The 24,906-nt window shown below is 41.9% G+C and overlaps 1 protein-coding gene across 4 annotated transcripts in view; it reads left to right on the top strand.

Moving 5' to 3' along the window:
- The window catches only part of SPECC1L (sperm antigen with calponin homology and coiled-coil domains 1 like), a 39,853-nt gene extending 16,999 nt beyond the window's left edge, over nt 1–22,854 (top strand). Inside the window, exons 1-17 of one of the 4 annotated variants that reach the window (XM_066603578.1) lie at nt 402–458; nt 2,633–2,810; nt 4,734–4,881; nt 5,145–6,724; nt 6,814–7,021; nt 8,253–8,326; nt 9,474–9,649; nt 9,737–9,903; nt 10,002–10,111; nt 10,504–10,594; nt 12,246–12,332; nt 13,531–13,690; nt 14,389–14,445; nt 14,741–14,843; nt 19,907–20,023; nt 20,152–20,211; nt 20,754–22,854. In XM_066603578.1, coding sequence (XP_066459675.1) covers nt 424–458; nt 2,633–2,810; nt 4,734–4,881; nt 5,145–6,724; nt 6,814–7,021; nt 8,253–8,326; nt 9,474–9,649; nt 9,737–9,903; nt 10,002–10,111; nt 10,504–10,594; nt 12,246–12,332; nt 13,531–13,690; nt 14,389–14,445; nt 14,741–14,843; nt 19,907–20,023; nt 20,152–20,211; nt 20,754–20,843 — 3,441 coding nt within the window. In that variant the 5' untranslated portion in view covers nt 402–423 and the 3' untranslated portion in view covers nt 20,844–22,854. Of the gene's footprint in view, nt 1–401; nt 459–2,632; nt 2,811–4,733; nt 4,882–5,144; nt 6,725–6,813; nt 7,022–8,252; nt 8,327–9,473; nt 9,650–9,736; nt 9,904–10,001; nt 10,112–10,503; nt 10,595–12,245; nt 12,333–13,530; nt 13,691–14,376; nt 14,446–14,740; nt 14,844–19,906; nt 20,024–20,151; nt 20,212–20,753 lie in introns of those variants that run through there. The other 3 variants (XM_066603577.1, XM_066603580.1, XM_066603579.1) reach the window with 3 other exon arrangements.
- Nucleotides 22,855–24,906: the final 2,052 nt, after the last annotated feature.

The following is a 24,906-nucleotide window of genomic DNA, read 5'->3' as shown; positions in this document are numbered from 1 at the left end:
ATGCTATAATACTGGCTTAATGCGATGGCTTGGGGGTAGGGCGAGGGTGAACTTTCTAACTTTCTGTTGTCTGTCTTTTCCAAGGAATTCCAAATATTAGGAAGGTTTAACGTCTGTCAGATTCCCCGCAGTGCAGTGTGAGATTCCTAATAAGGAAGACTTGTCCCTGTACACAAGCTGCCGGCTCCACATCACTTGCGGGGTTTAAATCTAAATCCAGTTCCCCGTTTGACCCTCCTGATGTCACGTGGCTCGTTGCTAACGGGAGGGAAAGAATCCAATGTTTACTGATGTCAGATGCAGCGCAGCTCATTGGGTTACAGCGAGTTTTGAAAGGTGCAAGGGCGGGCAACAAAGGCTATATATATCTTCCGAGATCGCCGTCCCGTAGTCATATCGGACAAGGTCTAGATCCGTTCCTCCATGTGTTCTCCTAGAAGCCTACAACTTAACAGCAGGTAACTGAGTGTTTCTGTGATATGGAAAGGACACAGTTTCTGGTAGGAGAGAGCGATGGGTAGATACTGTAATAGGTGTATAAGGAGGACTCGTCTCGATATTAGATATGATGGGGTTTTTGTATTTGCACACAAGTCTCTGGCTCATATGCACGTTTTTAGAAATGTGGTGATCTAGAAGGAAGCTCAGATTTACTAATGTGATTGCACTTATACCTTGTCAGAAAATGCATCACCATTTGCCATTTCCTGGTGCATAATGTTGCATTTAAGTTTTAGACCTATTTATGAAGCAAATGCACTAAAAAAATATCCCACTTTGCCTTGCTGGACAAGTGGGTGTGGCTTTGTAAGGACATGGCTTAAATGCAGCAAAATGCCTTTTTTGCCTCAAGGGTACTTTACACAGAACAATTATTGTCTGAATTCTCATTAAAAATGGTGAATTTGGGCCATAGTTGTCCTGTGTATACGCGGCCATCGACAGGGCGCTGAGTGTGAAATGGCTCACCTGTCGGAGTCACTTGGTTTATAGCAGAGCTAAAAATGAAGCAACTGTCAAGTGTAAATGGGAGCCACTCAATGTTTGAGTCTTACTGTAAATGGAGGCGGATAACCGGAATGATCCCCAGCCGCTCCGTCACTTGAACGACTATGTATAAGCACAGGTGTGGTAGTCAGGCAGCGATCCGTGAGGCGGCTCTTGGGGGCTTAACACCCAACAGTCGTCCTGTGTTCCTGTTTTAGTCCAGTGGAATGTGTTTTGCAAGTGATACAATTCTGCACATAGCAGATGCCTCTATGGCTATATTCATACGGTCCGGAAAAATCCTATACAGATTAATGTCTATGCCAAAAGAAATACAAGAATAATGCTGCATTTAGACGGAACGATTCTCATTCAGAAAATCGTTCAAACGAGCAAAATTGAAAATGTTGTAAATGCACTGTAAATCCTCAGAGTGTGAACCCAGCCTACATTGGCCAGAATATTGGGTCTGGAGGCATTTGCCCTCACTTTCTGTGATTGTGACTACTTGCAGTAATCTCCAAATTGTACGGAGTTTTTAAACTGTGACTACAGAAGTGTAATGAGGCCTTATATTGTTCCATTGAGGCATACGGAGGGGTTTCTGGTGGTTTCTATATGAATTCAATCGAAAACATTGACATGTTTGATTAAATGCTGTATTGTTAGAGGTATTCTGGAAGCATTGTTCTGAGGGGAGAATATCTCTGAAATATGGCGCCGGTCAGAAGAACATTATGTGTCAACGTGGTGTGTCTACAGCGCCATCGTGCAGGGGCTCGGTTTTCTGTATGTTGTCCTGCCCAAGGGCCTGCCATGTGTATGAAGCTGAAGATGGAGTCCTAAAGATTTATTTGTAGTTTAGCTACTACATGATCTTCCTTTTCTAAAGTAGATTTATTTAAAAGTTGTAAAACGTTCAGCAATTTCCTTTTATATATATCATAATAGCAGAATAGTGCTGTAAAATGTAATGTTGCCTTCCCACCTGACATACCATGTGCATTTTTTACATAGATTTGCATGCATAATATATGTAGCATATTTCAGTACCAGCAAAGTGGATGAAGTTTAAAGAAATCTCATCCACATGTGAAAAATTTGCAGCATAAATTGACCTGCAGTGCAGATTTTGAATCCGCAACAGGTCTATTATGGCCTCCTGCGCACAGGTGGATTTGCATTGCGGAGTCCCCAGTAGGCGTCCGCCTCCATGCTCCGCAGCAAATACTGACCCATAGCATGCTATGGCAAATCGCAATTTCATCTCCAAGAGCGGAGATTGCATTTTTCCGCTCGCGGAGAAGAAATCGCAGCATGCTGCAATTCTGTGTGGGCTATGCACTAACGGCTTCCATGCGCAACGGAGTGCCATCCGGCACATCTGATGCGCGGAAAGAAGCCGCCGGACAGGCACGCAGGGGTCACTGGCATGCGGGGTCTAACCCGCCCGTGTGCAAGAGGCCTTATGCTGCAGATTTTCACAGAGCATTTCACCCTTTCATATGAGCAGGGTGAAATCCTCGGCAAATGCAGATTTTGTCATGAATTAATTATGGCTCTGTCATTCAATCGCGACAATCTGCAGAGACTTTTCCATGTTGACGTACCCTGACATATTGATGATTTTGCATTTGCTTCACAGATTACGCTGTAAATGCATCACAAGCAGGCTGCCCAGGATGAGGAAAGCAAGCAGAAGCACAGGCTCTGCCCCCAAAGTACCGACCACCAACAAACCACTGGGCAGTGAAAGAGCGAAGTCGGACAGCAGCGCACCTACGTCATCCAAGGTATCCCGTCCGGGATCATCATTATCAAAGGTTAGAACTACAAAAAGTGCCACTTAACGCACAGTTACGTTATTTATATGAGAGAGAGAGACCGTATATACTCGAGTATAAGCCCACTTTTTCAGCACATTTTTTTTTTATGCTGAAAAAGCCCGCCTCGGCTTATACTCAAGTAAGGGTCTGAAAAATTAAAAATAAACTCTTAACTTACCTCTTTGCTGCTGCCCAGGGTTTGGCATGTCTAGCCGCTTGGGTCCCATCACAGTTATAAAGTTCTTTCAGAAGGTGGGGATTTAAAATCCCTGCCTGCTGAAAGCCCTGTGTCTAATTGACTGAGCCAATCACAGGCAGCGCTCAGCCATTCATTGAATGACAGCTGAGCGCTGCCTGTGATTGGCCGCAGCACTCAGCTAATCAGACGCAGTCCTTTCAGCAGTCGGGGATTTTAAATGCTGAAAGAAGTTCATTACAGTGATGGGACCCGAGCGGCTAAACGCACCTGAGCCTCGGCAGCGGCAAAAAGGTAAAATATATAAATATTATACTCTCGAGTATTAGCCGACCCGAGTATAAGCCAAGTCAATAAGTTTTACCACAAAAAACTGGGAAAAACTTATTGACTTGAGTATAAGCCTAGCTATACTCGAGTATATACTAGGTAAAAAAAACCCTCCTTACTCACCTCCCAGTCGGTGTCTGTGCGGCAAGCTGCTTGAATTCTCCCTGCCATCCTCTCTGCTTGGCTCTGTCAGCACTGTGTAAGTAAGTGCTGTGATTGGATTGAGCACCAGCTTTATTTATTTTTTTTACTACGACTAGGGATGATTTTCAGGGAAGGGCTTATATTTAAAGTTCTTCCCCAAAAATCCCTGCGGGGGGGGGGGGGGGCGGCTTATACTCGAGGCAACAAAGTTTTTTTTTTGTGGTAAACTTAGGTGCCTCGGCTTATACTCGAGTATATACGGTGTATATATTAATTATAGCTTGTGATAATAACATGTCAGAAGATAGTATCATTAGTGAGAGGCCCCACTCTTGCCATACGGGTTTGACTCGGTAGAATAAAATCGACACGAGAACTAGATTACCAAGCTTGCACCAGAGGCTCCACTAAATATTTTCTAGCAGAGAAAATATAGTTTTATTTAAAGGGGTTGTCTGAGATAAAATAGATCCCTCAATGTGTACACATAATATAGAGCTCATACGTGCCGCTCCCCACAAGTTCCCCACTGCCGCTTTGGGTCTCCACTGTGGTGTTTTGTTAACAGACTGCAGTCAGCCTATAACGTCTTGTAAACCTGCTGCTGCAGCCAATGGCAGTGTTCAGAGATGACCACTGTAATTGGCTGCAGCAGCCTGTTTACGAAACAACTCGGGCTGACTGCAGCTTGAAAACATGATGTCGGTGAGAAGACACGGAGCCGCTTTGCTGTTCCATGAACGAATTAAAAACAATTGCGCAAATTTGACTTTTTTTTTTTTTTTTGCATTTTACCCCACTTAAAAACCAAAAGCTTTTCAATACATTATATGGTAGACTAAACAGTTTCTATAAACACAACTGATCCCACAAAAACTAAGACCTCCTACGGCTATGTTGACAGAAAAATACAAAAGTTATAGCTCTTGAAAAGCGGGGATGAAAAAACAAAAATGTGATGCATCGCTTGCTATTATAAGGTTAATATTGGGAGCTTGCTGTTCTCTCATAAGCTGTGAAGCTTCAGGCTTAATTTGCTGTTAAAAAATTGCAGGATGACATAATAAACAGTTCATGACAAGAAAACCGTTTAAGTACTATTATTGAATGCATTTTATAGGGCTTCATAAAGGCAACAATTCGCATGCAATTATATGTTGTGTAGATGTATCCTTATGTAATAGAACAGCCAGTAAGCGCTAATATAATTGTTTCGAATTTGTCACACCCCCCCCCCCCCCCCTCTTCAGGCTAAAAGTAATGATGACCTCCTAGCTGGAATGGCTGGTGGGCCACCAGCAAGTAATGGTGTGAAGACAAAGAAAAGCAATGCAGTATCAAATCCAAGTTCAGTAGCAGCAATGAGTGGCTCGGATAGCAAAGCAAGGAGCAACACAAGTAAGATGAAGGACACTAAAAATGTATTGGCTTTGGTATTTTTCTAGCCTCTTTGAAAAAAAACAAAAAACCTCAATGTATATAGTGGAATTGAGATAGATAGATATAAAAAATTTTATTTATTTTTTGCTGCTAACCACTTTGTGGTGTATGGCATAATATTTATTGACTGTATGTGCACAAAAGTTTCCAAATACTCTGTTGACCTTTTACTTCATCTCGGTATTACCTCGTGTATTATTTTTGCTCTTTTCTATGTCCAGGCAGCACCAGCACCAAGAGAAGTGGCTCATCTGGTACCAAAGAAGCAGGATCATCTCGAGAGAGAGTGCGTGACCGTTCTCGTCTAAATGCCAGCAAAAAAACGCAAAGTTCAGGCATTGGTATAGGAGAGGTCTCTGCCCCAACTAAACGCTCTCGGGCCCGTGCAGAGTCTGATGTTCTTCGTATGAGCAAATCCAAATCTGACAACCAGATTAGTGATCGTGCTGCTCTTGAAGCTAAGGTAAAGGACTTGGTAAGCCTGGCCAAGAGTAAAGATGCAGAGATATTACTCCTCCGCACAGAGCTAAGAGACATTAGGACACAATTAGGAGAAGATCTCTCTGATAAGAGTCCGGAAGAAGTTCCCTTAGTGCAGTTGCAGGAGCAGAATGCTGTGGTTCGAGAAGAGCTGCAGCAGCTGAAGAATGAAAACCGCATGCTAAAAGATCGTTTGAATGCATTAGGTTTTTCATTGGGTCAACAACTAGATGTTACGGAGAAACTGTATGGCTACCAATCCATAGATATGGCTGCTGGCAGCCACAGTGACTGTGGGGGTGGTAATTTAGCTTCATCTGTGGAGGGCTCTACACCTGGCTCAATCGAGGACCTCCTGAGCCAGGATGAGAGTACACTGACAGGAGAGAGGAGGAGTAGCTCTATGGATAATTTAGACAGCGAGTGCAGTGAAGTCTACCAGCCTCTCACCTCAAGTGATGATGCTCTTGATGCTCCGTCTTCATCCTCTGAGTCCGAAGGTCTTCCTAGTACCGAGCGATCTCGTAAAGGCAGTAGTGGAAATGTAAGCGAGGTGTCTGTAGCTTGCCTGACCGAGCGTATCCACCAAATGGAAGAGAACCAACACAGCACAGCTGAGGAGCTACAAGCCACACTACAAGAACTGGCTGATTTACAGCAGATAACTCAAGAGCTAAACAGTGAAAATGAGAGACTAGGAGAAGAAAAGGTCATTTTGATGGACTCCCTTTGCCAGCAGAGTGATAAGCTAGAATTGTTCAGCCGTCAATTAGAGTATGCAAGAGCACTTCTTGATGAGCACCATGTGTCCTACTCTCTTGATGAGGACTTGAAGAGTAGTCGATATTTAGAGCTAGAGCAAAGATATATGGAATTGGCTGAGAGTGGCCGTTTTGAAAGAGAGCAATTGTTGGGTGTTCAGCAACATTTGAGCAATACTCTAAAAATGGCAGAGCAGGACAATAAGGAGGCTCAGGAGGTCATTAGAGCCCTTAAGGAGAGGAATCACCATATGGAGCGCATTGTTGAGGCTGAGCAACATGCCAAGCAGACACTTGCTTCAACTCTTGAGGAATACAAGACTTCCTTAAATGCTGAACAAGCAGAAAGTTCACGTCTGAAAACACAGCTAGAACAGGAGAAGCAAAGAGTGTCCGAGTTGTACTCTTTACACAGCTCCGGAGATGCCTCTCATATCCAGAATCTACTGGAAAGTGTGCGTTCCGATAAAGAGAAAGCAGAAACTCTGGCCGGGAACCTACAGGAGGAGTTGGTGCATTTACAAAGTGACCTCCGACGAATGCAAGATGCCTTTGACAAGGTGAATTGATAGAAAAAGAATCTTATTTTCAACAGTAAATTGCTAAATGCTGTTTTAATGTTCTATTCTGTTCTTATTGATCTCTTTAGCTGGAAGATGAATATAGAGCATTCCGGGAGGAGGCACAAAAGCAGGTATCGGAGCTGACTCTGGCCCTGGATAAGGTGAGGAGCGAGCTGGAAGAGAAGGAGACGGAACGCAGTGACATGAAGGAGACCATATTTGAACTGGAGGATGAAGTTGAGCAGCACAGAGCTGTGAAACTACATGACAACCTCATCATATCCGATCTTGAGAGTAAGTCTTTGCATTTCTCCCAGCAGAGGGCGTTGTGACACTGCCAATATCTAAACAATGGAAGTAACAATGAAATGCAGTATCACTGAGGCAGCCTTGCTCCTTAGAACTATCTTGTAAACTAATGAAACAAAGAAAAAAATGGGTATAATATAGAAGTATGTGACTTGTGCAGGAAGCAACCGCATGCATCAAAACCGGAATATTTTGTTTTATGTAATCCACGTGCTTTGCAAAGCACATTAACACATACACTTACCGAATAATTACTAGTTCTAAAAAACATTAGCCTTTTCTTGTTTTAACATTGCAAAACCTATAGATGCTTCAGAATACACATAAGGCCGGTCTCCTACAACTGGATTTGAATTGTGGAATCCGCGGATGATCCGCAGTATTCTGCACACATTAAAAAAATGGAACACTCACATATCCGCTCAGATGAGCTGATAGTGATTGCGATTTCCGCAAGCAGAAATAGAATCGCAACATGTTCTATTTTTGTGCGTACTCCGCACGAGCGGCTTCCATTGAAGTCAATGGAAGCCACCCGACTTGTGTCCTATTTGCAATTGACATTGCAGATAAGCTGCGGGTATCTGCATCATCACCTAGCGACGCTGGGGAAAAACAAATTGCTATTTTTTTTTAATCTACTGCGCATGACCGACGGTGAGCGTCTGTAGCCATCCGCAGTAAGGAAACGGGTACGCAGGGTCGCAGGCCACGGTCTGAGCTGGAACTCGACCCGTCCGTGTGAGACCGGCCTAACTAGGAGTTTTTACTTGCACATAAAAATACTATGACTTTGGAATAGACAATGTACTTTCTTTTTTCTCATTGTTCTAATTGTACGGTTTTAGAAGTAAAGCGTTCAGACCATTTACTGTCATGGTTACAAACAGCCTTAAGGTGGCATCCTGTCCTGTACGTGCCGGTTACTTTAAGCTCCTCTACCTTCCTGTCTCAAAAAATAAAGACTGCAGCACTAACCCAGAAGAGGTGATAAGTCTGTGCTTTGTCAGGGAGACGTGTCTCACATGTAGCTATTAAATATAACTGTCTCACTTCCTTTCATGCCTCATGACTGCATACATCCTCAGGGTTTTACCAGTTCAGGAACATTAACTACCGCTAAAATAGGCTGTCTGGTTCATGTCCTAAATTGTGTAATTAATTGCTGCAGCTTCCATGTCTCACACCTCAACACTGATTCTTATTTGTCCTACAGACACCGTAAAAAAGTTGCAGGATCAAAAACATGACATGGAGCGTGAGATTAAAATATTAAATCGGAAGTTGCGGGTAAGGACTAAATATTATTTTGCTCAAATTTGATTGTTTTCATTATCAATGTAATTAAATATTTTACAGATTGTCCTTTAAACTTTCTTGTCTTAACTTTGCACAAAGTGCGAGGAGTATTCCATAAAAGGCATTTAAACTTGTCCCCTCTCCACAGAAAGCAGATTTTTGATCCGCTTGGGCTCCCACACTGATTACAAAAGAATGGGGATTCTGTCCCTTGGCGTGCCTTAATTGCATGAAGAGTGCAGCCACCAAATGCTTCTCCATCCATCTCTATTGGATTGCCAGACATAACTGAGCACTGTACTGTTTCTCTTTGGCAACCCCATAAAGATGAATGGATCGGCAGTGTACGCTTTGTCACAGCTCCATTCATATGTGGGGACAGGGACCCCTGTTCTCATGATTGGTGTGGTTTCCAGCGTTCAAGACTTTGCAAATCGGCCACTTATTCCCTATACTGTAGATAGAGGATAAGTTTAAATCTGGGTCCTCCAGTTTTTAACTATAAAGTCCCTTTTACACAGGATGAGTGTCGGGCAAGCTATGCCAGACACTCGCTCCCGTGCTGCTGCACAGGAGCGAGTATCACTGGATCGCTCAGAGCGCGACAAGCTTGGCAGCTGGAGGAGAGTTCTTTCCCCCGCCCCTCTCCATTCACTGTAAGCAGTGGCCGTTCAGTACTGAATGGCTGCTGTTTACACTGAACTATGTCATTGAGAATTTTAGGCATTCTTAAAACTTGAAGACTGGACGATTCTCATCCAGTCATTGAGTTTCTGCATGTGTTTACACGGAACGATTATCGTTCAAAATCACGCGGAAGTCTGTACAACCAGAACGATCGTCCCGTGTAAAAGGGCCTTTACCAGATCCTTAAGGCTTCTTTCACACGGGCTACGAAATCATGGCTACAGAACGCATGTATGTGAAGCTCATGGTTGCCAATGGGTTCTTTCACATGACATGTTTTGTAGCCTGAAAGAACCCCTTGGAAACCATGAGCTTCACATACATGCGTTTTGTAGCCCGTGTGTAACAGGCCTAAAGCTGTGCATACATTTTATTAAGTATTTAGGTGTGCCGGACCTTTTGAAGTAATTTCTAACTTTTTTTTTTTTTTTCTCTTCTGATGGCTGTACAGGAGGAATCTGCTGAGTGGCGCCAGTTTCAAGCAGATTTACAAACTGCTGTTGTAATTGCTAATGATATCAAGTCGGAAGCACAAGAAGAAATCGGTGAACTAAAGCGACGTCTTCATGAGGCACTGGAGAAGAATGAAAAACTTTCAAAAGAGCTAGATAGTGCTGCATCCCGCAAGTAAGGCCACAATTTTATTAAGGAGTGGAAAATTGTAGGAATATGCAGTTAATTATGCATAAATCCTAAACCTCCCGATCTCTCTAGGCAAGAAGAAGAAAGGGGTCGAGTCTATAATTACATGAATGCAGTGGAGAGAGACCTGGCAGCGCTGAGACAAGGAATGGGTCTTAGTCGTAGATCTTCCACCTCTTCTGAACCTACCCCTACAGTCAAGACTCTCATCAAATCATTCGACAATGCATCTTCACAAGGTACAGCTATTATAGGCAAAACTGGGTGAAAAAATGATATATGCCAACTCCTCAGTAGTAATGTGTAGCATAACTTGCATATTATCCCCTCTTGATAGCCCCCAGTCCAGCAGTAGCAGCTGCTGCTGCAGCAGCTTCAATTCCCCGCACACCCCTCAGCCCTAGCCCATTGAAGACACCACCTGCTGCTGCGGTGTCCCCCATGCAGGTAAGGGCAAGAGAGAATCTTCTGCAAGTGCATGATGATGAGTGTTTTATACATCCTATGTTTTGTGTCCGCTTTGCTTCCTGGATAGAATACTTGTAGACCCCTCCACTTATTCACTGACTAGTTGTCATGCTCACTTTTGTGGATTGGCAAAACTCAGTTGGGTGTTTATCAATCTGGTCAAAGCATGAAGTGTTCCACTGGTAAAGCTGTGGTAGGCAGCTTAAATATGATTGCACTATTTCTTTGTGTAGATATACTTCTGTGCTTCACATTTACTGTTCTGCCTCATTAAAGATTATTGAAAATGAGAAAATATATTAAGGATTATGAACATGTTAAATAAATTATGTGACAAAAATGGACCCATCTATATTCTGTTCTTGTTGCAGAGACACTCCATCAGTGGGCCTATTTCTTCCACTAAATCATTACCAGGCCTGACCGAGAAAAGACCAAGTTATGCGGAAATACCAGTGCAAGGTACATCGACGTCTAAAGGACAAAGCGTTATGTTCTTTATTCGTGCCTTTCATACTGAGAGGCACAGCACTATCGGTATAGGCTTTGCCTCTACAAGCCTGGCATTGACAAGGCTGTATTCCCTGTGTGAACGTGAGCTGAAAGCATTGTTTAGCTTGTCACCACTCCTGACATTTCCTGTAAAATGTCCCTGAGAAATCCTTTTGCTTCTTTTTTTTTTTTTTTTTTTTAAGAATTCTGCATTGCACCATTACTATATTATTCCTCCTAGAAATGGGTAATTACATTGACAACTGATATTACCACTCCCCTTGTGAGTTCAGCGTGCCTCTACACAGTCTGATCCTGCCAAATCCGTGCTGATTGTGTCAGATGGTGTAGGGAAACAAATGGTAGTGCTCAGTTGTCATTTTAATTATATATTTGCAGGAGGAATTACAGAGGGATAAAACAGTGCAACATTCTAAGTAAAGGTGCCTCAGAGTTATTTCTATCCCGGTACTAGGTTATGTGGTAGGAAGTGCTAGGGTAGGCTCCCAATCCAGACCCAATATACAAAAACTGCACGCTCCAATTGCCACACAGTTTTCTTTATTTCATAATGCAAGTACTTACTGAAAGCATTAGGTGAGCTGATAGGTCATCTTTAAGAAGGCAGAGCTCTTCCAAGGAAACGGGGCAGGCAGAATGACCCTTTTTTACATTTATATTTACATCACACCCACTATCCCCCAAGCTAATTATTAAGATACCCATACTCCACAGCTACCTACTGATTGAACATTCATTTACATAACTATTATTCCCATCTTCCCTATACACATGTGTGCGGTTTCGGTCTAGAGAGTGCCATAAGCCCCAGTCAGACCCCATCTAGTATCTGTGATGTTACTCTACTGTGAGATGAATCCTCTCTGCTTAGTTATTTTTGCTTATAACCCTAAGATTGTAGAAATGTTAGGTAAGGTTAGGACCCATTCAACTCTCGGGCTCGTTTCTGGCTTTTCCAGTCTGCTGCGCTATAGGTCCTGTAAGAAAGAAACAAAAGTCAAATGGAACGGGTTCAAACGGAAACCTTTCCATTTTTTTCTTTTTTTCTATCATTGATTTAAATGGGGGGGGGGGGGGAATTGGATCCTTTTAAAATTCACTTTAAGGGCAGATTCACATGAGCATTTTTGAGTGCGCAAAACGCTGAGAATAGAGATTTGATTTCAATGCGTTCGTTCTCATCTCCCTTTTTTGCGTGTGCATTATGTGCACATGGTAAAAGATGTAGCATGCTTTAATTCTGTGCGCATTAGGAGTCAGTGGTGAAGGGGGTAGGGGGGCAAATGCACGCAGTACACTGCGCAATTCCATGAGGAAAAAGAACACATCTGGAACTCCTTAGACTAAATAGCCGTTTAAATCGGGGTGTGGTTGTGTCCCACATACAAAAAGATGTGCTCCGTGAGCGCAAAAATTACAGTAAAATGCAAAAAAGACTCATTTATAGCGCAAAAACGCATTTACCTGTGTAAACTCGGCCAAATTTCCATTTCTCTGTTCCAAAAATGGAAAGGGAGAAACAAAGCACTAACAGCCCAAATGCAGATGTCAATGGAATTTTAATTATTGGTAGGTGAATCAGAGCTTTTATTTTCTGCAGATCATTTGCTAAGAACAGCTTCCAGTGCCAGAGCTGCAACTTCCTTACCGAGGGTCCCGACCATGGACAGTACCAAATCTATTGCTGGTAAAGCCAAGAAAATTGCTTATTATGTATAAATTAACTTTATAGCAAAATAGTTTTGTTTTTAAATGGCTAATAAGGTTAAAGCCCCACCCAGTTAGATTTTATTGTTTTTATTCATGATGTAGCTAGCCCCCCAGTATATACCAGTCTGCTATTGTTACCTTGGTTAGTATTCCTTTCTATCTGAAGCTCCTGGCCTCTTTCTCCTCATATGGTCATGTGATCTCAGTTCTGACTGGCTCAGATTTACTTGGTTTATGTGTTCGAGAACTAGTCAGTTTCAGTCTGTGTTCTATGCTATTACATGGGATACAGGCACTTCTATCACAGTTACTGATGATCACAAATCTCCCGTTACACAGTTATAGTAGAGGAGATCACAGCTCATCCGTTTGACTGTACACTTATGATCTGTAGCTTATTTAGATGAATATGGAAAGTAACGATAAACTGTGTCCCCACCCGCAGGCAGAAATAGTATAGCCTCTAGCTAATGCTGTTCTAATGCATCATGGGATAGATTTGAAACTAAAAGCAAAAAATCTCACCAGATGGGGACTGAAACCAGATGGCCCTTAAATGAGCAGAAACCGAATGGACCCCATTACATAGTCAGTGGGGTCCATTCAGTGCTGTTCGGTTCCGTCATAAGACGGATTAGTTTGGCCAGGGTATTCCCCTTTCCTCCTCTCCGAATGGAGCAGGAAAACGAAACCCCCGAGTGCAGATGTGAAAGCAGCCTCACTCGAAACCTAGAATTACCTTTCATTATTCTGTAACTCTACTGAATTCTTATAGATGACTTAGCAGCTGTCACTTTGCACGTCCTGCTTTAACATTCAGTTTTTTTTCCTTTATTTACTCTATTCTTTTGTTTTTATACTTCCTGGCCTGATATTAAAAACAATATTGGGGAGGAAGTGTCTGACCTGAACTTCCATACTGATTTCCTGTCTCTTTCCTCTCCTTGTCTGGGATCCCTCGTGGTGCTGATTACAATGTAAAGCAGAAGTGGTATTAAAATACGGTATAAATTATCACGAGCAGCTATTGCAGAAAATAAGTCAAATACCGTGCCATATTTGGCGGCTGTTAAGCACACTGGAACTTTTAAGAAGTTTTAGATTGCCCACACAGTGCCATATCTAGTCCTAAAAGCTGTTTCTGTTCTGCAACCGCTTTTTTCGTTTTCTTTCAGTGTCGCGCCGCAGCAGTGAGGAACTGAAACGTGACATCACTGTGCCAGATGGGGGTTCTCCTTCTTCTTTGATGTCAATGACCTCATCCTCACCACAACTTTCTCTCACTTCTTCCTCTCCCACAGCGTCTGTCACACCAACTGCTCGTAGCCGCATCAGGTATACTACATTGATCTTCCTATTCTCTTTAACCCGTAGCCTGTATATCTCCTGTCAAAATAAATGATACATTATGTAGCTTAAATTCTATTTACTTAGTAGTCCCTGTAGTCTGAGCGAGTCGTCTGATTTACTGCTGTTGGTAGAATGAGCTTTTTTGTGTGTTTGTGTTTTTTTTTTTTTGTTGTTTTAGACTTATTAATTTTCTTCTAACAACGTAAACTAAGCAGAGCCAATATCTTTGTATTGTGTATGTTCGGTTAGGTACAATTGCAAAATACAATGAAAATGATTAAGGTCATTTGCACATGCAGTAAATATTTTCCGCAGCTGCCAAAATCTGCATATGTTACATCTACTTCTTTCTAGCAGATTTTATCCTCTGCATTGCAGTGGGTGAAACTTGTTACAAATCTGGAACAAGATTGTAACAGGAAATACTGTGAGTTTTCAACCTGCGCAGACTTTTTGCACAGCATGTGTTTTGGGGGCATTTTAAGACTCCTCTTAACATGTACTGTACAGTGCAAATCTACACAACTGCATGTGCGACCATGGCCTAAAGTGAATATTCAGCTTTTAAACCCTATTTTAAAGTTTTTATATATATAAATAATCTACATAAAAATTTCAGTCATTGTGCAAATCCATTGAATTCTTTATCTTGTACTGACCCTGAGTTACAGCCTGTATTATAGACCCAAGATGCATTCACAATTGCTATTGGAAACAGTCGACAGACACACCCTTAACAGGTTAGCTGAGCTTCTAAAATGCAATACTCTGTGCTCTGCTGTGTTCTGGGAGTTAGTTGTTCTGCATCAGATTACTGTATAGTACCTGGTGTGACTGCTACACTTCCCAGAATGCAAATCATTAGTGCAAGTTCTCTAAAGACTGTGGGGTATCAGTTGGACTTCTTTTGCTTTTTGTTTTGCATTTTGCTTGTTTTCACGTCTGCACTTGATTTCCTTTTTTCTTTTTTTCTTTTTTCTTTTTGTTATTCTTTATTACCTTACATTTTACAATTATTGTGTATACTGTATATAGGGAGGAAAGGAAGGACCCCTTGTCTGCCCTTGCTAGGGAATATGGTGGTTCGAAGAGGAATGCTTTGCTAAAGTGGTGTCAGAAGAAGACTGAAGGATATCCGGTGAGCATTGTGGGGTCCTGAGGAAAGACAGATTTTACTTTCATACATCTCATCTGACGGTTTTGAAGTATCAGCTGTGTTGGCACTGCATGGGTTATCATGGAAATGTGGACTTGACCCTGGACTAGCACAGGCAGATTGTTAGGTTGGTTAATTAGGTCCTGGGTTATTAAGCAGCACACTCTTTGTACTGGGAGCGGATGAAGCACAGTTACTGAGATACGTGTAGCTCCATCTGGCCAGAACCAGGAAGGAATTAGCAAATGCTCTTTGAATGCACAGATGTCGGTTGGATGACTGTCAATTTATCCCTTCCATAGTTAAGACAATGGTTTTAGTGTTGCCTGAATTTGGGATTTTTATTGATACATTGGCTCAACAGTAGTGCCATTGGATGACAAATATGCTCAGTTGCTGTATCATAGTGTTAGGCCAGTCACACGCGAACGGACTTGAATTACGGATTCCGCGACCAAAATGCACACGGAAGATCTGTGGTAAAATACAGGCAGTGAAAGGCATGTATTTTTGAATTTTCCTTCACACTCGTGCGTATTCTATAAGCAGAAGCAAAATTGCAGCATGCTCCTATTTTAGCACTGATTCCGGCTGGACAGCCTCAATAGAGGTCTATGGATGCAATTGATCCGCAGCCCATACGCAATTAACATTGCATATGAGTGGTGGAAACAACAGGACAATAGATAGAAAAGCTGGAGGGCGGAGAGAGATCTTTCTTCCGCATGGGCGATGTGCTGTACATACGCGTGTATCAGCGATCTTCCACAATCATTCACAATTATCTTCCACAAAGGATCCGCTGTGAAAGTCCACATGCGGAATCCGACCAATTTGTGTGCGTCTGGCCTCACTGTTTAAAATACTTTTGCTCTTCTAGGTGTTTGATTTAACTTTATGGGACGCTGGGATTTGCAGTGTTAGAGATGGATGTATATCCATACATACCTGGTTTGCTTGACCATCCTCGTTCCAGAGACCTAATTACAGTCTCTGTTACCATTAACTGTGGAAGGAGATTTGTTAAACTATTTTTGGTGACTTGTTAAACTATTTTTGGTGACTTATTGGAACTAATTAAATTGACTGTCCTAAAACATCGACAAGAGACTTATGGCTTTAGTCCCTTTTCGCCTCGAGCAATTCTGTATCTTCTGTATAAATGTTCTCACCAGTTTAAGCACGTATGGGGATTTGTGCGGGGAGGATAGCTGTGTCCAATAAATTGGTGAGATAATATGAACAGCTATAATATTGGTATAAAGGTCATGTGACTTTCTGGCAGAGGCGCCGTGCCAAATGCTAGAGGAGCTTCTTCCTGTTTAGCTGTATGGGCACTGCTCTGGGACTTAAGATTTTGCAGTGTTTCCACTACACTTTATTTACATTTATTCTAGCATGTTTTCTCACAGAAGGTTATCGTCTGCTAGTATACATGTACCCTGCAAAAACTAGAGCAAGTTATTTCCCTTTTGTGTCCTAGAATAATACTGATTGTGCCAGCAATCGCTCCAGGACATTGGTCGTATAGGGCTTTTCCAGGTGTGTGGGAAAATGTAAGCTTGATGATATAGACCTCCGGTATCCCCAAGAGTTTCTGCTTTGAGGATATCCTATAGTGAGAACAACTGTGGCACTTTCTGAGACACTGAAAATAATTATATTACCTGTGCAGTCCTAAGGAAGGCCTAAAAAACGTGATCTGTTGGGGGTACTTGAGGCCTGGAGTTAGGGCTGGGTGATCAAATTAATTTGATTAATTCACCCTTTAGGATCCTTGGCATTCTGTTTTTAGACAAAATTGCAAAATTCAATCCTCATAGGTCAGCCAGCTCCGCTCAGCCAGCGTTAATACTCTGCATCTGCCCAATTTTCACAATTAGTCCTAGGTGGGTAGAGCCAGTCCTTGCAAAAGGGGCGTTACTTCCTGCAGGGAGGCAAAGCAGGAAGCTTGACTTCTCCACCGCCCCTCAAGGGGCAAAAAAAAAGAAGAGTTGCCCCAATTTTTTTGTTTTCAGGGAATCGCCACATTCATAATCAGTGCTATAAAAAATGTCTGTTATCCCGAACAGTGATATTGCCATAATTATAGTGATTCACAGAATGAAGGTAACAGATTTTATACTGTATAGTAAATGCCACAAAAAAAATCTAATGCTGGAATTTCTGACTTTTTTTTTTTTCTTTTCCTAAACAAATAAAGTTAAACAATCCATTCTATATATCTGAAATTGGTATAATTATAAAGTACAACTCTTCCCACAAAAACAAGGCCCCATGTAGCTATTTTTTCAGTTAGTTTAGCAAAGAAAAAAAATTAGATTAAAATGTAGAATAGTCATTAATTTTTTATTTTTTTTTAATCAAGATTTTATTTTTTTTGACAAAATTGCTCAGCCCTAACTGGAGTTGAGAAAAATTGGCATAGGGACAACAGAAAATGATATATATAACCAGAAAGAATGATCTAATAGGGGCATTAAGTTAAACTTCCTATTTCCTAACATACGGTTTAATGTATTTTCCGAGTCCCCCTGAGACCTGCTGATCCTAGGAGATCCCATTACTGGAAGTTACTATCATCAGCTGTTATGTGGTTTGTCGTTGCATAAAGGATTGTTTCCCTGCACACTAGAGACAGATTTGTTTTGTAGACACATAAGTCTCTATAGTGGTTGACCCTATGCTGAGGTGCTGGATTTTCATTTCTATTCCATAGGACACACACACACGCACGCACGCACGCACACACACACTGCAGAAGTTTGGGATCTCCGAAGATCAATTTGGGCATTTAAATATCGCTGTCAGAATTAACAGTATTTAAAGGGTTAAAAGCTGCCATCAGCGGCAGTGCTGATCCAAGTTGTTGCAGGCAGGTGCCAGCTGTAAGAAACCGCCAGCACTCACATTGTATGGAGTAGGATCGGCTCTTGATACCCATGCAAACCCCGGACCTAAATGACGTAAATGTACATCCTGGAGCTTTGAGGGGTTAAAGAGAACAGGTCCTCATTTCTAAGCATATATAACTCCGTTATGGTTCTTATATTTTAGGTAATATGGAGTCCAGGATCCTCTCTTCATATTTACCTGCTCCCCCATTCTTGCGGTGTCCCCCGGCGAAGTTGATACACTCACAGAAAGCATTGGCTGTTATCAGAAGTCTGTGCGTTCCATTAATCTCTATGGGCGAACACATGCACAGCCTTCTGAGAAGCCAGGCTACTGTGCCTACGCTGACTTTGCCACATTAGTATGAAAAGAGGCTCCCTGGAGCTCCACGTTACCTAAACCATAAGCACAATCATGGAGTTTATGGTGGTGATTAAAGGTTCCCTTTTAATTACAGTAAATTGCTCTCATTAGCTACTCCCCAAATCTCATATGCTTTTGTGAAGCCACCCAGGTTCAGCGTCTACTCCACTTTTGCCTAACGGCAGTGTCGGAGTCTGTGTGTTTTCCTCATGCAGCTTTCTGCCAGGGATGATGTTCCCTGGAATTCTTTTAAGACAATTTGAGAAAAGTTCATCTGTTCTTTATTATAATTTTTCCATTAGTTAGTAAGCATTGTTAAATTCTCACAATGTACTTAAGACTAGATCTATTTATAAAGTCAAAATATACAACTTTGGTATTCACTGTGTGCGCCAGCGAGGTCGGATCAATCTGATGACTAGAGCGCCATCATTTTGAAGTCCGGTATATCTAAAAGCTCCTAGGTCCATGCCCCACCTCATGACGAATCTGGGCATGTATTGATTATCTACCGTTTATCATAGAACAAATGCCGCATGCTCTGCTGTTCAGCATAGATACAGATTAAACTCATGATAAAATTAGGACTTTGCCTTTCCTATACACAGTAATTAAGCTGTGGGAACAAAGCTATTGTGAATAGACCCTAACGGGAAAGTTGGAAATCAAGACCCGGCTTTGTGAAATATATGTTAAAAAACCATTAGTAATTTCTAGGTCTGTAACTGCTAGATCTTAAGAATCCCCGATCTCAGGAGGTCTTTCTTATTCTGTGTGTTGGAGAATATTGGTAAATCCTGAGTTTCTCCACCGTCCTGGTCCTCAGATCTGCTTGTTCATCGGACTCCTGGATGAAGCGGCTCATGGCTATTGTGTGTGTCTGCGCGCCTCAGCACGTACAGCTGTTGGAGAGTCAGGAAATGAATTCTTTATTATTATTGGTATTATTTTAGTTTCTTCCCAGAAATGAATTTGACCCAGGGACAGGCGGGGGTAGAGAAGACATGGACAGCGGGAGGGAACTTCCTGCTCCACTGAGAAGGAGATTCCTTTGTATTACGAGTTTTGTCTAAACCCCTAATGCACATGGAGATACGTATTCTACATGGATATATATCCTCATCGCACTGCAGAACCTTTAGGGCAAAACCTGTGTGATTGATTTATTATCTGCATAGCAGAATTATCTATTGGTGCACTTGGAGGCAAGCATAATGGCTTAATGCAAATACAAGTGCGCAGTAAAGGCGAGCAACAGAGCTGTGCCCATACGAGCTTGTAATATAAACGGATTAGAGCCAATATGTGGGGAATGTGGAAGCTGCTTCAAGAATGAATGTATGCATCTTTATAGGAAGTGCAGGGATACTGGTGAAAAAAGTGGACTAGAAGCTACTATAAGGGCTCAGTCAGACGGGCGGTTTTTACACTTTTTTTTTTTTTTTTTTGACACCCATTAGTTCTATCTTTTGTAGGTGCGAATTTTATGCACATGTAACAATCGGACATGTGACCGCCTACCACTGAAAAGCATTGATTCTATATAGATGTGAATCGCAGACGTAAAAAACATGCGCAGCAAAAAAGTCCGTCTGACTGAGCCCTAATAGTGTGACTGTAAAAGACATCCAGCTTTCCAAAATGTGTATTATCTGATCTTTAAATTTGCTATCCTGTGATATTGATTTGTAAATACCGACAAAAGAACAGCAGTATAGTACAGTCTATAAATGAATATTTCACTATAGACTGTATAGAACAGATGCTTACACGTCTTTGTTTTACAGAATATCGATATCACAAATTTCAGCAGCAGTTGGAATGATGGGCTTGCATTTTGCGCTTTACTGCACACCTATCTTCCTGCCCACATACCATACCAGGAGCTGAGCAACCAAGACAAGGTAACTAGATGACTGATCTCTACTGCACTTGCAGCAGTACATACAAATACCCATCCGTCAGCCCTAAACCAGTTATGACTTGTCTGGTGGTGGTTTGTTTATCGTTCTTTTTTCCCCCCACTTTATAGAGGAGAAATTTCACTCTGGCATTCCAAGCGGCTGAAAGTGTGGGCATCAAGTCTACCCTGGTAATTTCTGGAGACGTTGATAAATACATTTTTAAGAGACACTGTCACTATCTTTTTGCAACCCTTGTCTAAGAGCATCATAAGATAGTAAGTCACACTGATTACAGTCATATGTCTGCTGTGTTGATTTGTGCAGTAGATTGGGAGAAACTTACATTTTATCAGTAGCAGCACATTCATAGAGGACTACTTACAGTAGTCCTAGATATTCGTGAGCTGTAGGCCAGCTGCACCCACCCCGTCCTCCAGCCAATGATTGCCAGCTCTCTGCCTATTACAGTGCATAGAGAGAGCTGCCAATCATTGGCTATGAGGTGGGTGTAGCTGGACTGCAGCTCATGAATATGCAGGACTAGTTCTTTGTGTGGCTGCTACTAATAAAATGGAAGTTTCTTCCAAACTACTGCACAGATCTACGCAGCAGACAAATTGCTGTAGTCCGTGCACCTGTCAACCTTACGCTGCCCTTAGTGAGGACTGCAAAAAGATGGTGACAGATTCCCTTTAAGTATTTTTGTCTTTTTTTTTTTTTTTTTTCCCAGGACATAAATGAAATGGTACGAACTGAGCGTCCGGACTGGCAGTGTCTCATGACGTATGTCACATCAATCTACAAATACTTTGAAACCTGAAATTGAATCTTGCTTATATCTGTGAAGATCTCCACCACCATCTGGAACTTTTGAGGAATTGTGTAAACAAGATTTTGCCATTCGTATGATGTGAGAGTGGTAGAAGTGTCTTAACTGCCCAGCATCTTAACCAGTATGCCAGATAGACTGTGACACTCATCCATCTGTGTGAGCTAAGGGTCATCCCATTTTCAGATTGAAGTATCTCAGGAAGCAGCTTGTGCCAAGGCAGTGGAAGCAACAAGATGAATGCTGTGGGTTGTATCAGTTTTTATGTCATGCTGATGTTCTCCTAGTGCCTTAGCAATGTGTGCTCCTTACAGATGCTCTGACCACCACCAAGAACATATGAAGTAATTCCAAGATCTATAGGAAAAGGATACACACTACAGCACATATTGTGCAAACATCTTAGCTGCTGCCTTTTTAATTCCTGATTGTCCCCTGTTCTTCGTGCCTATAACACTAGTGACAATACAAAGTGAATGTTTCGCTACATTCAGCTCTTGGGCTTGGACATATGAGAGCTGTAAATGACACAACTGATTGCTGCATGTACATCGTTCCTGCGGACTGACCACACTTGGGATATAGCTGCTGAGATGTTCCCAGGCTATGTCTTGCACAAACCTTGGACTCCGTATCCCATGTTTCTTTAAGGAACTTTGTTCAAAAATCTGCACAAGCCACATACCAGGCTCGGTACATGCTTCCTTTTTTTGCAGGTGCTTTCCCAGGAGGCTTATATTAATATTCCAAATTTCTGGGTTAAGTTTTTCTAGTATTGAAATGGATGCTTATCATTCCAGGGCACAGTGATGTGCCAGCATTCCCACTACTCCATAGAACTGCACAGGCTTATTGCTGAAATATCCTTTGATGAAGCCTTGATCTTACTGTTCAAAATTGTGAGCGGTTTGATTCCCCATTTCCATCTCTTTTTCAACGGTCATTCCACTCAGCTCCTCGGGTCATGAAAAAGAATTCTACAATGGCTTTCCAATATAGTTTTACATTGGGACAGCATACATCTTTTACCTAGGAGCTGACTAAGAGAATTTGCAGTTTTTGCATAAAACTTTGTAGCACATGAGAAATGAAAGTATTCCTTAATCCGTTAATGTTATAATTCAATGTCTGCAACCACCATAGCACTTTGTATAATGTAAGTATGAGCTATGCTAGCAAAACACCATGCATTCTTGATGGATTTGGCCTCTATTCGCTAGACTGGAGAGCCGCTGCCGAGCGGCTCTCGCCCTGGTGTCCATGCATATTCATGGATTTGCTTCATCCAGAATCTAGCATCAGAGGCTGCTTTAAGAATGATGGTCCAGAATCCATTTGGAACGGAGTAGAGCGTGTATAGCAGGCGCACATCCCCTCTACCTTCACAGGTTTCATACTTTTGCAGCTATTTCTGAATGTTCTCTGCCAATTGGGTGTGAAGGCCAGATTTTGGAGTGGACTTTCTTGCCTTTTGATTGTCAGCCTTAGTTGTTGATATGAGGTCAATTATATAGGGCATTCATTGTTAAATACCATTTACTTAGGCATATTTTATAATGTATATTTTTCAGGTTAATTTATTTTGTTCTGTTACTTCAAAACTTTTCTCACATGCACAACTGTAGAAAGTTAACGTTTTTTGCCAAATATTTTTTTTTTAATGTGGGAATCAGAATGAGTATTTGTAACCATTACTGTATATGACTTATGTTCTTATTCTATGTTAAGTACAAAGTATTTAAACAGACTGCCTTCATAATAAAAAAAAATGTTCCTTGCCACCGCAGTTGCATCGATACTAAAGCTTTAACCACATCCTGAGAGCAGAGTGCTATCGGAGCAGTAAGAATAAAAAATATGTAGGCCATCGCTTAGTTTTCTCTCTGCAAGGTGTTAACGGCGGCGTTCTATTTTATTAATAGCCTATCTATTACATATATCTAAACATACGTTGGCTTTGCGATGCAAAAGGGCATTTTCAAAATAAAAACCTAAAGCTTCATTTTCATGTGTCACCTTGGTTATTGAGTTAATGCTACATGAAAGTAGGATTATCTAAAGTGCAGTCTTCACATTTTCAGGCCATGTTAAGTTTGTTTCTTGCTGAAATTGGGAGCAGATCGGAGGAAAATAGAAGACCCCCTTTTCGAAGGTAAGCGCCTTCCTGCTTTCCACTAATGGGAACATGAACCAAAGATATGGCTGTGTGAATGCGCTCTTACTCAGAAATAATGCAATAAGAAGGCAGACTTCTGGAAAAATCCAAAAGTATTAAAGAAATTGGTTTAGGCCAGCTGTAGGAATAAACAAAGTAAAAAATGTAATGTCAAGAACACCAAAGATGAGATTTGACCAGAGCTGTCCATCTAAAAAGGGCAGGCTTGATCTATGACTTATCAGGACTTGCACATACAAGTGCTAAAACGCCTTGCTGTATTAAATCATGCAATTCTAGATCCCGACTGAAACGCGAACATAGGATCCTGCTTCACTTAAAGGGAATGCGTCATCCGAAAATGAGCTGTTGTTTTAACAAAGTTTTATTTTAAAGATGTTTATTAGAAAGCTGGAGGCAGTCATCGCAGTGATGGTCCCAGCTCTCCTCATTCCCTACACAATATCATCTGCACAGATCATGCCTAGAACACTCTCCCATAAAAGTCCATGAGTCTTCTCCAGACTGCAGATTTCAGTAGTCCATGTGGCTGTTGTAAAGCATGTTTCTGAATGCTGTTAGCAGCTCAGGCCAGATGCGTCCCCATAGTCAAGTATAGAAAATAAACACAATTGGTAAATAAAAATCACTAAAAATGTAGGTGATGCGTTCCCCTTTACATTTTCTGAGCTTTTGTAGACCAGAGCAGCTGAGGCTAAATTAAACCTATTTATAAAATTTTAAAGGATAATGCTTATTCATGTAAAGCATGGTTGGATGGATCACTGTAGACTTTTAAGTACCAATCAACTACCATAGACATCAAAAGAAAACAGTCACTAAAGTTGGGCAGCAAACTTTTATCTGTGTTGGATACCTGACTTCTGTGTTTTGTTTTTTTTCCTATTCTAAAGGGAATATATTTTTTAATGTTTACCCATTGTGTAAAGAAAACTAGTTAGGAGGAATTTACAGTATGATCTGTCACAGAAAAAAGCCGATAAGTTCGTCCTCATTTCCACTTGCATGATCCCGCAGTGGAATCCAGCCGTGCCCGCGGACATGGACAGGAAAAGACATTTTCTTACCTGTCCAGGTCCAGCACGGGTCTCCTCCGTGCCGGACAGATCTTCTTTCTTCATCATGGTGGATCGTCCGGACTTCCCGGCAACGCGCCGGACACATGCACAGTGCAATTTTTATTTACTTTCCCGCGGATCCGCAGCACGTTCACAGTGACAACTGTGGCTGTGCCGCAGATTGGACGGCTTCCATTGACTTCAGCACTTGGGTTCAGCACTTCAGCCTGTGATTGCTTCTACCTGGGTCAGGTAGAGGCAAAGCAACTACGTTGGCGCATTCTTTCTGGCTCTCCTCAGGATAACGTAGCCGACATTGCCCAGCAATGCAAAGCTTCTTTAGATACGGCCAGGCTCTTGGCTCAAACCACAACTACTTCAGTAACCTTGTGCTGAACACGACGGCTCAAGTTTTGGGCTGCAGATGTTCTCTCTAGGCAGTCATACTCTCCTTCCTTTCATCGACTCATGTCTTTTTGGAACCAGCCTGGACAAAAAAAAAACCAACCTCTGTTTTGTTCCTCTCATCACTCCAGCTTCAGATTCTTGGATAGAATGAAATCTTCGCAGGACCATTATCACATGCCCTCTTAGAAGCCACAACCTTCCTGGCATCCTTGACCCTCAATTCTCCAAGTCTGCTTCCACAAAATCTTCTGCCTTTCGGGTGGGAAAAATCTGTGAACTCAATCAAAAGATCAGACTACCTACACTGCTTCAATGTGCTCTTTGTTGGCTGGACTTCCCACAGATCATTTGGGGCAGCTCCTTTCTTACACTGTACGGGACAGGACCTCACAATAGATGCTAGTTTATGCTT

Source organism: Eleutherodactylus coqui, chromosome 5 (genome assembly GCF_035609145.1).
Source record: "Eleutherodactylus coqui strain aEleCoq1 chromosome 5, aEleCoq1.hap1, whole genome shotgun sequence".
Taxonomy (NCBI): Eukaryota; Metazoa; Chordata; class Amphibia; order Anura; family Eleutherodactylidae; genus Eleutherodactylus; species Eleutherodactylus coqui.
Note: the sequence above shows the minus strand (reverse complement) of the source record. Positions and strands in the feature narration are given on the sequence as shown.